Source organism: Vigna unguiculata, chromosome 3 (genome assembly GCF_037176805.1).
Source record: "Vigna unguiculata cultivar grain cowpea cultivar isolate G323 ecotype 2 chromosome 3, ASM3717680v1, whole genome shotgun sequence".
In the NCBI taxonomy this organism is placed as follows: Eukaryota; Viridiplantae; Streptophyta; class Magnoliopsida; order Fabales; family Fabaceae; genus Vigna; species Vigna unguiculata.
In genome coordinates, this window is record NC_140794.1 from 49,024,056 (window position 1) to 49,037,686 (window position 13,631).

General features: G+C 35.7%; 1 protein-coding gene across 13 annotated transcripts in view; it reads right to left on the bottom strand.

Moving 5' to 3' along the window:
* LOC114179483 (vacuolar protein sorting-associated protein, putative (DUF1162)) overlaps positions 1-13,631 on the bottom strand; it is a 68,115-nt gene that overhangs the window by 20,201 nt on the left and 34,283 nt on the right. For 12 of the 13 annotated variants that reach the window (XR_014994136.1, XR_014994137.1, XM_085671762.1 and 9 more), the window contains 10 exons: positions 11,277-11,428; positions 10,855-10,910; positions 8,219-8,432; positions 3,548-3,964; positions 3,195-3,472; positions 3,001-3,086; positions 2,826-2,912; positions 2,446-2,707; positions 1,963-2,370; positions 1,787-1,883 (listed from right to left, as the gene is read on the bottom strand). Coding sequence is in view for 10 of the 13 variants with exons in the window: in XM_085671762.1 (XP_085527888.1) it covers positions 1,787-1,883; positions 1,963-2,370; positions 2,446-2,707; positions 2,826-2,912; positions 3,001-3,086; positions 3,195-3,472; positions 3,548-3,964; positions 8,219-8,432; positions 10,855-10,910; positions 11,277-11,428 (2,057 nt within the window). In the remaining 3 variants the exon portion in view is untranslated. The remainder of the gene's footprint in view (positions 1-1,786; positions 1,884-1,962; positions 2,371-2,445; positions 2,708-2,825; positions 2,913-3,000; positions 3,087-3,194; positions 3,473-3,547; positions 3,965-8,218; positions 8,433-10,854; positions 10,911-11,276; positions 11,429-13,631) is intronic. The other variant, XR_014994138.1, reaches the window with a different exon arrangement.

The window sequence follows — 13,631 nt, forward strand, 5'->3', positions numbered from 1 at the left end:
TCAATAATCAATGAAAGTATGCCCTAAACATTCTTACTGAAACTGCTACGGTTGAAAGTCGTCCTTGTGATACTTCTATGGATTTCAATATCAAGCTTCTTCCAGGTGAGGGGGAACCATTTGAAAGACCCATAAAGAGACCGTCACCTGGTAGGACGACTTAACTATCTCACCATCACTAGACTCGACATCACTTTCGCGGTTAGTGTGGTATGCCAATTTCTAAATGCTCCTTGTGATAGCCATTGGGATGTTGTGACACGTATTCTTCGATGCATAAAGAAGGCTCCAAGACAAGGATTATTATATGAAGACAAAAGTACTAAGATCACTTGCTACTCTGATGTGGATTAGGCAGTATCACCATCAGATAGAAGATCCACTTATGGGTATTGTGTTCTTATCGAAGGAAACCTTACTCATGGAGAAGCAAGAAGCAAAATATAGTTGTTAGATCTAGTGCAGAAGCAGAATATCATGCTATAGCAACAACCACTTGTGAGCTTACGTGTCTTAGGCAACTACTACTACAACTAAAAATAGGGGACATCCATGAGACAAAGATTATTTGTGACAATCAAATTGCACTTCGTATTGCATCAAACTCGGGCTTCCATGAAAGAACCAAACACATTGAAGTTAATTGTCACTTTGTTAGAGAAAAGATGTTCTTTGCAAAAATTACTATTGATTTTGTCAACTCTAGCAATCAGCTGGCTGACTTATTCACCAAGTCCCTGAGAGGCCCTCGGACAAGCTCGGTGCATATGACATATATGCTCCGGCTTGAGAGGGAGTGCTAACCGTTACATAATCTAGGAAATTAGTATGATTGATTCCTAATTATTAGGTGTCTTTATTGTAATTGATTATCTTCAATAGGATAAATACATATTGTGTGGTTTTCTCTTCATATGTTTCTCTTCTTGCCTATTCTTACCCTATGTAGAACTCAAACTCACACTTGACTCCAACAATGGCTCCCCTTAGTGTGAATATCTTCTACATTGGTACACTCTCCCTCAAGCGGAATCATTCTTCACCCAATCCACATCGGTACTCATTTGAGTTGGTCACCAAAACCAACCGCTCTGATACCAAATGTTGGAACTAAGTCATAAGCAAACACATATAAGAAACCACAACATCACCTTCAACTAAAAACCTTGAGAAATAGTTTTGTCGATCTAGGGAGAGTGTTAAAAAGTTGCCTAATTGTAGTCTCTTTTAGAGGCTGCTTTAACTACAACCTTAATGGTGGTGATTTAGTCCTAAATTGACTATAGATATGACATAAATAGAACTTACAAATCTTACATAGTTTTACAAACCATTTTTGTTGGTTTGAGTTAGACCCAAATTCCAAATTTTACGAGGTAATCATGGCTAAAAGTATCAAATATTCCAATTTACAAACAACAAACACTTTAGTGGCCAAGGTACTATGCTAGAAAGTTGTCTTAGTAGCGGTCAACTCAAGCCCACATCACTTGCGGTTGGAGGTTGCCTTAACTGCAATCACAAGGGTGGTAATTTAGTCCCAACTTTTGGTTTATGGAATTGGTTTAGGTCCAAACCCAAATTCTATGATATACTAATCTCAGGCAGATTTAATCATTTATGTGGTTTAAATTCATTAGTTGGATTTTTAATTTTTTTTTTTTGGTTTTTTTTTTTTACAAAGCATTACTAAGTTTTAACTTTGCCAATCATAAGGACCACTCCAAAATTAGTTATACGGAGAATTGTTAGCTTAAATAGCCTATAACAAGGTTGAAATGACAACCATTGATGCAGATAACCAATCTTCGAGGAAGGGTTAAATCATCCCATACATAATCAGCACTGCATGCAGGTCCAAGAACTTCTGGCTCCAACAAACCCTGGAAATTTCTCAAATGATGAGATCAGAAAAAAGGCAAATGATGAAGGGAAAATATAAAACAGATCAATCTTATGCACCTTTTGATAGTAAGTTATTGATAGACTTTGCAAACAATTCTCAATTCGATAAGGCAGGCTCATATTTGGGGGCTTGTAGAACCTTGAAACAAGTGTAGAACCTTCTTCCACCACATGCACTGCTGCGAATTGTGTCATTCTGTTGTCTGATATTGTAACTTCATTAGTTTGTTTTCTGAATTTCAGGAAAAAATGTCCTAGAGAGGCTATGCAAACTGGCCCAGACCATCCTAATCCAGCCTCATTTAATTGAATCTGAACATAAAACAAGGTATTGTCACTGGAACTTCTGTGCTTTCTGATAAAATGCTCAAATACACTGAACTCTCTCATCTTCTTAAATCCTTCCTTCAGCTGTAGCGGCATTCGCTGTTTGCTGCTAATGGAGATAGCACCTGCCACCTCATCCTTGAAGACAGCTAAATCACTTACTGAAGAGAAAGAGATAAATGAACAGGTACATTATACATACATAATGCATACCTGCAAATAGCATTGGCGAACAGTGAAACATTCTTCAGATTCATTGCAAATTACATATCGTGGAACCAAAGTCACCATTTGTGATGGCACAACAATTTCTCCTAAAGAAGGACCAATAGAAATTCCAAGCTTTGTTACAGATTTAATTCCAGATCCCTCTTCTTTTTCAAAGCTTATCTCTGCAAGGCCTGATAAAGAACCAAAGTCAAGCAGTGCCTCAGATGTATGGTCCTCCAGCAATTTCAGAAGCACTCTTTCAGATCTGGAAACAGAGAGAATAATAAGACACTGGAAAAATAAAGAACGTCATAAAACAGGAAAATCTAGGTAGCATTGTTTACATATTAAATCATTAAGCAAAGGATAATAACTCATCTTACTTCAAGAACCATGAACTAGTCGACTTTGGTGGCAAGCATAAACCTAGCTCTGAAGGAACACTCATATTTAAGTTCTCTAATTCAATTCTGTACGTGGAGAGCAAAACCATATGTCAAGAATTTATATAGATGATTCTAATTTTTCTGTTAATTTGTCAAAAAGGGTGGGAATCACCTGGATAAAGAAGACCTTTTAGTTTCAAGAACAAAAATTTGAAAGTCTGTATCATTCTTAATGGAATAGGACGTAAAAATGACAACCTGCAAGCAGCTTGATGGAGTCGTAAGAAATTAGATTAACTGAATCTATATATATACACTTCACTGGATATAAATTCACAGAATGAAAGCAAAGGCTAGCAGAACAACCTCCAGTATGCCCCTGTTTCCACGGTACAATCTCAAGGTTGCAAAAAGTTTTCCTCCATCAAAGTCCAAATTTATATCCAGATGATGGACATCATTGTTCTGCTTCAGAAACTTCTTCATACAGTCTCCACTATTTACTGGCTTGGAACTTGAATTGGAAGAAGGTAGAGACACAGTGAAGTATATAACTTCTGGATTGGCATAAAAGTCAACTGTTGAACCACATGATATAACTGCCTGCTTCCCAATTTTGTCATATCCAACCAGATTTGACTGATCTTCACCATAATTAACATTAAACATTAATACAGAATTAAAAGTAATACATTTGTGAATGCTTTCATTTTCTTTACCTGTTTCACTAAGAATGACATCTATCTCAGAATGCAATAAATTAGTCATCCGTACAGTAGGAAGAAGACAGATTTCTTTCTTTTCTAGCAATGAAACTGTTGGATTATCATTTTTCAACACAACAGCAGACTTTTCGGGTACAATAGGGATTTCCGTAGCAATTGTTTGAATGAGAAAATGCATATTCGCAATACTCTTCCCCCCAGACTTAAGGGTGCAACATGATGTGCTAAAGGAACACTTGACTGATTTTTCAAATAATGCCTTGCGAATTCTGTAGTTCAATTTATTAAATATTCCTGATAGACGAACAGCTTTTCCACCTTTAATATAATCCGACCATTCCAAAGAAAGAGAACTTTCAGAATTAATCAGTTCCTCTGCTATTTTGGGTCTAAATGAAAATAAGAAGTTACCTGAAAAATAATCACCAAACTCCATCATCTCAGGATAAAGTTTAAATGGTACTACTAATTCTTGGGAAAACAAACAATCACAGATCTGTCAGAGGAAAACACATTTATCCAGAACAAAATAAAAAGATAATAATAAAATATTGACCAAAGACAAAATATGCTACTGAACTAAACCCATTTGTTAATGCATCTAGCGAAGCAACTGCAAAAGAGCCAGTCGTGTAGTGTAATTACAATAATTAGAAGAGATTAATATCCATAGTTAGGAAAATTTTGATTACACTTGATTTGTACAATTCATATTATGTTGCAATTCCTTAATTAGGCTAAATTTAGTCTACATGTATCATACACTCATACCAATAACAGAATCAGTGCTTTACGTCTTTCCGTTTTACTCCTACCCTAATACTAAAATTTATAATTTCAAATTGATACTAAATCCAATGACTAGAGGACCCTTGTGAACTCCCTTCGTCTAAAAATTCTTCCTTTTTCTGGTGTTGATGTATATCTGAATAACAAAAATGAGGATGAGAGGGAATGTAATATTATTAACCAGCATAGAAGGGCTACCAATACCAAGAGCAGCAACATACACTTTCATATTCATGTTCTACTCTTATGTAGTCAAATAATGCATTATAATTGTTAGATATTGTTTGATATTATTAAGATATTGTTAATCACAATATCAAACAATATCTTCTATTTACTCTATTTATATTCAGTTACTCTTTTTAATTGTTCCTCTCTCTATTAATCTCGATCCCTATTTTCTTTATTCTCAACATGGTATCTAGAGCTTAAGGTTTTTCTCATTGCCGCTCCTGGTCCTTGGATCTTTGATTCAGGAGCCACTGATCATATTATTGGTAACAAATCTTTGTTCTCTTCTTTATCCTCTACTAATTCTTTACCTTCTGTTACACTAGCTGATGGTTCTAGAGTCTCATCTCATGGTGTTGGCACTGGCACTGTTAAACTTTTCCCTTCTTTAACCATTGATAATGTTCTTTATGTCCCTGGGTCTCCTTTTAACTTGTTGTCCATCAGTTGCCTAACTCGTTCTCTTGATTGTGTTGTTTCTTTTACCAACAATTATAGGTGTTTACAGGACCGGAGTTCGAAACAGGTGATTGGCACATTATATGAGTCTTATGGTCTTTATCATCTCCGTCCCTCTACACACGTTGGTGCAGTTATGGAGTCTCCCTCTCTTATTCATGCTCAATTAGGTCATCCAAGCCTTACCAAGTTACAACAGCTTGTCCCTGCCTTGTCCAAGTTGTCTCGTTTGGATTGTGAGTCATGTCAATTAGGCAAGCATAGTCGTACTTCCTTTCCTCGTAGTGTCACACGTGATGCTTCGTCCCCTTTTGCCTGGTTCACTCTGACATTTGCGATCCTAGCCGCGTTAAATCTACTTTAGGTTTTCAATACTTTGTTACTTTCATTGATGATTATTCCAGATGCACTTGGTTATTTTTAATGAAACATCGTTCGGAATTATTTCATATCTTTCAATCTTTTTTTAATGAAATTAAAACTCAGTTCGGTGTTTCTATTAGAATTTTGCGTAGTGATAATGGCCGTGAATATCTTTCTCATTCTTTCAAACAATTTATGGCTTCTCACTGCATTCTCCATCAAACTTCTTATGCTTATACCCGTCAACAAAATGGTGTAGCTGAACGTAAACATAGACATCTTATTGAAACCACTCGCACTCTTTTAATTCATGGAGAGGTTCCTGAATATTTCTGGGGTGATCCATTCTTACTACCTGTTATCTCATTAATCGTACACTTTCTTCGGTTTTAAAGAATAATATACCTTATTCCATTTTATTCCCTCATAAACTTCTTCATCCCTTGCCTCTAAGAGTTTTCGGGTCTACATGTTTTGTTCATAACTTTAATCCTGGTCTTGACAAGCTTTCTTCTAGATCACATAAGTGTGTTTTCTTAGGGTTTACAAGATCACAAAGGGGATACAAATGTTTTTCTCCTTTTCTTAACCGTTATTTTGTGTCTGCAGATGTCACCTTTAATGAGTTCTCCCTTTATTTTAAGAGTCAATCTTCACCTTTGACTCCATCCAATCCTGACAACTCTTCTAATACATTTAATGTTCCTATTGTCTGTGACCCTCTTACTGTGTCTTCTTCACCCTCGATTCCTGCTCCACAGTCAACTGCTCCTCCACCCCTTCTTCAGGTTTATAGTCACCGTACTCGATCACAACCACCACCATGTGACTCCACTCAAGTGCCAACTACTCTGTCTCCTCCGGCTCTGACACTTGAGTCTGAGCTTCCCATTGCCCTCCAAAAAGGTATGCGTTCTACCTGTAATCCCTCTCCCCATTATATTGCCTTGAGTTATCATCGATTGTCATTACCTTTTTATACATGTCTTTCCTCTCTTTCTTCTGTGACCATTCCAAAAACTGTTTGTGACGCTTTAGCCCATCCTGGTTGGCGTCAGGCCATGACAGATGATTTAAGTGATCTTCATAACAGTGGAACTTGGGAACTGGTCCCGTTGCCGTCTAGGAAATCTGTTGTTGGTTGCAGGTGAGTGTTTGCTATCAAAGTTGGACCTGATGGTACTATTGATCGCCTCAAAGCTCGTCTTGTGGCCAAAGGTTATACTCAAATTTTTGGGTTGGATTATGGAGATACCTTTTCCCCTGTGGCAAAGATGGCTTCTGTTCATTTATTTATCGCCATGGCTGCTCTTCAACAATGGCCTCTTTATCAACTAGATGTTAAAAATACTTTCCTCAATGGTGAATTGCAAGAAGAAATCTATATGGAGCAACCTCCTGGATTTGTTGCTTAGGGGGAGTCTTCTGGGATGGTATATCATCTTCGCAAATCCCTATATGGCCTAAAACAATCTCCTAGGACTTGGTTTGAAAAGTTTAGCAATGTTGTTCAGCAATTTAGTATGACTCGGTGTGAAGCAGATCATTCTGTCTTTTATCAACACTTGACTGCTGGATGTGTTTACTTGATAATATATGTTGATGACATCGTTCTTACAGGGAGTAACAACCATGGCATCTCTCAGTTGAAACAACATCACTGTCACTATTTTCAAACCAAAGATCTTGGCAAACTTAGATATTTCTTTGGTATTGAGGTGGCACAGTCCAATGATGGTATTGTTATATATTAAAGAAAGTATGCCGTGGATATTTTGGAGGGAACTGGGTTGATGAGTTCAAAGTATGTTGAGAAATTGAATTATCTTACCGTTACTCGTCCTGACATTTCCTTTGCAGTCAGTGTGGTAAGCCAATATCTTAATTCTCCATGTGAAGATCATTGGAATGCATCATTGGAATATATTATTGGAATTATCTTACCGTTACTCGTCACTCGCATCTTGAAGTATATTAAAAAATCCCCTGGAAAAGGATTGTTATATGGTTCTAATAACCATACAAGAGTTGTTTGCTATTCAGATACTGATTGGGCAAGATCTCCTTTTGATAGAAGATCTACATCTGGGTATTGTGTCTCCATTGGTGGTAACTTGATCTCGTGAAAAAGTAAGAAACAGTGTTGTAGCAAGATCCAGTGCAGAAGCAGAATATAGAGCTATGGCCTCAGGTGCCTGTGAACTTGTTTGGCTCAAACAATTGCTTAAAGAGTTACAATTTGGAGATGTTACCCAAATGACACTTGTGTGTGACAATCAGGCTGCTCTTCATATTAACTCTAATCATGTCTTTCATGAGAGGACCAAACATATTGAGATTGATTGTCATTTCATTCAGGAAAAGATCATGTCTGGAGACATCAAGACTGATTTTGTTAACTCAAGTGATCAGTTAGCAGATATTTTGTAACAAGCTTGACACATACGATTTGTATGCCCCAGCTCTAGGGGGAGTGTTAGATACTTTTTAGATATTGTTTGATATTATTAAGATATTGTTAGATATTGTTAATCACAATATAAAACAATATTTTCTATTTAGTTTATTTATTTTCAGTTACTCTTTTTAATTGTACCTCTCTCTATTATAAATAAATTACCCTATGTGTGATTTATACACAAGAGAGATTAATCTCAATCCCTATTTTCTTTATTCTCAACAATAGTGAATGGATATAATAGTATTTGAAAAATATTATTATAACTCTCAGGTATGAATAGTTGAGAATTGCGAATAGATGAAAAGTTGTGTGAAATGAAAAGGAATAGAGTCAATAAAAGTACATATAGTGAAAGTCTATACCAACACTCAGAGAAATTAAAGCCCTCTTTACACCCCCAGAGAATTTTATGGCATCAAACATAGCCATAGAATCATCAATAGAATCCCCTGGTCTTAACAACAGAGATGCAAACTCATCTTCCTTTGGCTCAAGCCGCTGGAATTGAAGTTCCATTGAAAATCCAGTTCCATTATGTATTCTGATCAAAGGTGAAACCACAACCAACAGGCCGACCTGATAAAAGATAAAATCATTATATCATATAGATGCAGATGAGGGGGTCTATCTATGATGTAGATTATATAAATGACATAAACATATGCACACACACAGACACTCAATTATGTTTCTTTTTTATTTATATAACTAGAAAAAATTAATATGAAAGAGAAAAGATTTTTATTCAATTGATTCATTTGAAAAAGTACACCAGTCTCTATTTATACAGAACTCTAACCTAAAATAATAATTACAAAGAGATCTTTAAAATCTTCTAACAACTTCTATTAGCTTCAAGTAATACATTTAAATTCTACCAACTTTCAATAATAAATTTAATATCCTACTTACAACACTCCCTTCAAGTTGGTGAATACATATCTCTATCATTCTCAGCTTGCTTGAGAGTTCATGAAATCACTCAGCGGGAAAACCTTTCGTAAACAAACCTGTTAGCTAAAGCCTAGATGGGACACTTAACAATTAAAAAATAAGTTTTGTTGTTAATGAAGTTTGTCTGTTTATGGCCAATCCTCTAGACTCAAATTGGATTGTAATTAAACACATTTTAAGGTATCTAAAAGGAACTTTGTTTCATGGACTTCATTTTCAACTCGCATTTCTGCACAGGTCTATATCTCTCACGGCTTTTTGTGATGCTAATTGGGCTTCTGACATTGATGGTAGACAATCTACTTCCAGTGCAACTATTTTCCTTGGTACTAACCTAATTTCATGGGGGTCTAGAAAACAACAAGTGGTTGCATGTTCCAGCATTGAAGCTGAGTATAGGAATCTCGCTCATAAGTCTGCTGAGTTGTCTTGGAATTCTATGTTGATCACAGAACTTCACATTTCCTACACCACTCATACTCTTTTATGTGACAATCAGTGTTTGTTTCAATTGCATACAATCATGTTTTTCATAATCACACCACACATACGGAGATTGATGTTTTCTACATGCACGAAAAACTTATGGCCTAACAACTGTGTATTTCTCACATTCCAACTCTTGACAATTGGGCTGATATCTTAAATAAGGCTCTCCCTTCAACACATTTTGCTCTTCTTCGTGCCAAACTCAATGTGAAGAATTTTAATTTTGAAAAATCTTCTCCTTAGGATTGAGGGGGGCTGTTAGTATACTATAATATAGTTGGTTTGTATGGGTTATTTTGTATTGTAAAGCTGTAGGTTCTATTCTATTGTACTTTTTTGTTTTCATGTGCAGTCAGTAACTAACATGTATAAATAAGTCAGTGAACATATGATTCGGTGAGTGATGTTAATAAAATATGTTTAGTTTATTCTCTCTATTTTCTCTGTTTGTTTCATCTAATACAACCCATCATCCGCCCTAATAATATATATTGTTAAAAGTTTTACTGAATTAATAAATTTATAAATAAAATAAAAGTAAATTATAGAATATTATATAATCAATTTGCAACTGTTGGAAGTCCCACATCGACTAGAGATAAGGTACAATCCTCACCTTTTAAGCTGGTTTTGTGGGATTGAGTTAGACTTAAAATCCACTTCTAACATGGTCATTGTTTAAAAAAAAGCCTATCCTAGCAAGATTTCTTGGACATTTTGTATCACTCCTATCGGGCTGTTAACGGACGACCCATTAATTTCTAGTCCCACGCACAAGATGTATATACCTTGGTGTGAGGTGCAAACCTCACCTTACAAGCCGGTTTTGTGGAGTTCAGTTAGGCTTAAGGCCCACTTCTAACATGGTATCAGAGCCACGTATCCTAGTGAGCTTTTTTGGACATTCTGTTCCACCTAATATCGGGTCGCTAACGGACTACCCACTAACTTCTAGTCCCACGCACGAGATGAATATACCTCGGCATTGTTAGAGACCAACAATCGAAAAAGGACAAAACAATTGAGATGAAAGATTTCTAATAGTATTATTCAGAATACGTATCATAAAACAGTAAGGTTAACAAAACCTTCTACCACAGAGCAAGCTCCTTACAAGGAATACCACATCCCTTCCCAATCTCTCCCCCTCCTTTCTCCCTCTATATTCCCTCATCTCCCTCCTTAACCGATTTTGTTACATCTTTTCCCACCTCAACACTCCTCTTCACACCCTTTGTTCTTCTCTCATACACCCTCCAAACCTTGGGCCTATATTACTAATGTCCAGGCCCACATCCCTTGCTCTATCAGGCGTGAGGGGGTGTGTTGGAAGTCCCACATCGACTAGAGATAAGGTGCAATCCTCACCTTACAAGTCGGTTTTGTGGGGTTGAGTTAGGCACACTTCTAACAGTAACTAATTCTGGTTACAATGATCCATTATTTTTCATGATATTTAACTATTTAATTCTATGTATTTCCTCTAAAAGTTATATCAATTCAACTTATAAGTGGAAAAAATTATATGCCTGCAGAATGGTCACGTTGCAGATACCTCTGAATTTCTAGTAATGTTAACCACAAATATTGGCCCAGGGAAAGTCGTTGAACCTGTTCATTGAATAATGAAAACATTAAGGACAGTCTATGCTGATTTTGCAGTCTCAAATATGCACAGCAACAAATAAACCACAGATATGTGGAACATAAAACATCCTTAACTACTAACTACCTCCAACCATGCTTAAGAAACTGCATATTATTATTGATGAATTAATATAATTTATTATTGTCCATCATGAGCAGATAATCGCATTTATTTTGCATGTCATACTGCTTTAGAAATGTAGTTCAACTACTAAGATGGCTAGAAACAACATTGTCATGGTAATGAAAAGATGTCTGTATTTAATTTAACTGTTATCTGTAATGTCAGTTTAACAATATAGCATGGTAAAGAAAGTAGTAAAGAAAAACCTTCTGTAGACATTATCCGAGTTCTCCAAGCAAGAGTCTGTGTTCGTGAAAGTAAGACATTATTAGAAGAAGTTGCAAATGGACCAAGATCAGTTAGTTGGATAGAAATAGAAGCTGCTTCTGAATCTTGATTTTTCAAATTAAAGATCCCCCTGTTACGTTAAAATAACAAATTCACAATCATAAAAAATAGCAGTAGCCAACAATCAACATTAAGAACATTCTCTTGAATAACGAAAATTAGTAGGCAAACTAAATTAAATGGAGCCGAATCATACACTTAAAATAGAAAGAGGTGTACAAATGAGAAAAGAAATATGAGATCCTTCCAAAACTTTATCATAAAATCAAAGAAACACAATATATGAACACAATTTTATCAAGAGCAACCTCACTGAAGAAAAACTCAAGATCTTGGATCGACTGGCCAAATTTCCAGTCAAATGATAGAGCTAATACTCACTCACAAAAATCAATCAAGAACATGTTATGCATAAAAAAAAGCAATTAAACAAATGTGGGAATAGCAAGAGGAGTACAAATGAGAAAAGAAATATGAGATCCTTCCAAAACATTATCATAAAATCAAAGAAACAAAAATATGAACACAAATTATTAAAAGCAACCACACCAAAGCAAAACTCAAGATCTTGGATCGAATGACCAAATTTCCAGTCAAATGATAGAGCTAATACTCACTCAAGAAAATCAATTAAGAACATGTTATGCATGAAAAAATAATTAAACATACGTGAGAATGAGTGTAGCATAAGAATAAGTATTGATATTATTCTAGAATCAGGAGGATTAAATAGAATACAAAGACTTTGTTAGAATATAATCAGTTGTTATAGATTTCTAGAAAATCAACCGTTACATAATCTCGGAAATTAATATAATTGATTCCTAATTATTAGGTGTCTTTATTTGTATTGATTCTATTCAATAGTATAAATACATATTGTGTGGTCCGCATTAGATACATATTGTGTGGTCCGCATTAGACACATAATACATTTAGAATATATACAATTCTATATGATAGCAGCAGTTTAAAGTTTTGATCTTTAATTTTTTTCAGGTGAACAGTGCCTGCGGGGACTATGTGCCCCTTTGCTCTGTCTCTCAGCTTCTTTTTCCTCCGGTGCCCACTGCGATCAGGACCGTCTTCTTCCGGCAACCACCACATTTCCTTCGTCGTTTCGATCTGCCATAGCACGTGATGTCCCTTCCCAACACGTCTGTCACACACGCTTTATCCGCTTGCTTTTTTCTCACTATTCCGGCATGACCCACTTGTCGGCACCCCTGTCTCTTTCCTCACACACAGATGCCCCCTTTTTAGCCAATTTCAGGTTCTTTTCACATGCAAGCTGCACTTCACATTGCATCAAACCCGGTCTTCCATGAAAGAACTAAACACATTGAAATTAATTGTCACTTTGTTAGAGAAAAGGTGCTCTATAGAGAAATCACCATTGATGTCAACTCTAGCAATCAGCTGGCTAACGTATTCACCAAGTCCCTTAGAGGCCCTCAGACTGAATACATTTGTATCAAGCTTGGTGCATAAGACATATATGCTCCAGCTTGAGGTGCAGTGTTAAAATATAATCAACTATTACAAATTTCTAGGAAATGAACCATTACATAATCTCGGAAATTAGTATGATTGATTCCTAATTATTAGATGTCTTTATTGTAATTGATTTTATTCAATAGTATAAATACATATTGTGTGGTCTGCATTAGACACGCAATACATTCAAAATATATACAATTCTATAGACTTAATAACAAAAAATCCTAATTTTTGATGGATGTAACCTATCCCTATAATTTAGGATAAAGATTCCTGTACAATAAATATCAAATATGAATTTAGCCTATTAATCCTCCTAATTATAGAATATAATTAGATCTCTTTTTTATGTTTAAAATTGTAGAAGGAAATATTATCTGCAACATAAATCAAGGGATTCTACCATTGCCCCTCAAGTACGTGAGTGGATGTCATCCATTACCAACTTGCCAACAATAGACCGAAATCTAGCACCACTAGCCTTTTTGTCAATACATCTGCAAGTTCATTTCTAGAGGATAAAAATGGTATACATATTGTCCCATTATCCAATTATCCAATTTCTCCTTTATGAATTGTGTGCCTACTTCAACATGCTTAGTTCTATCTTGTAGGATTGCACTATTTATTGCTGACTTGTTATCACAATTTAATCTCATAGGCTTTTTTCAATCAATCTTCAAGTCTTTTAAAATTATCTTTAACCATAGTATTTCACAAATCCCTAAGGCCATTGCTGTAAACTCTGCCTCTACAATTCATCTTGCCACAAT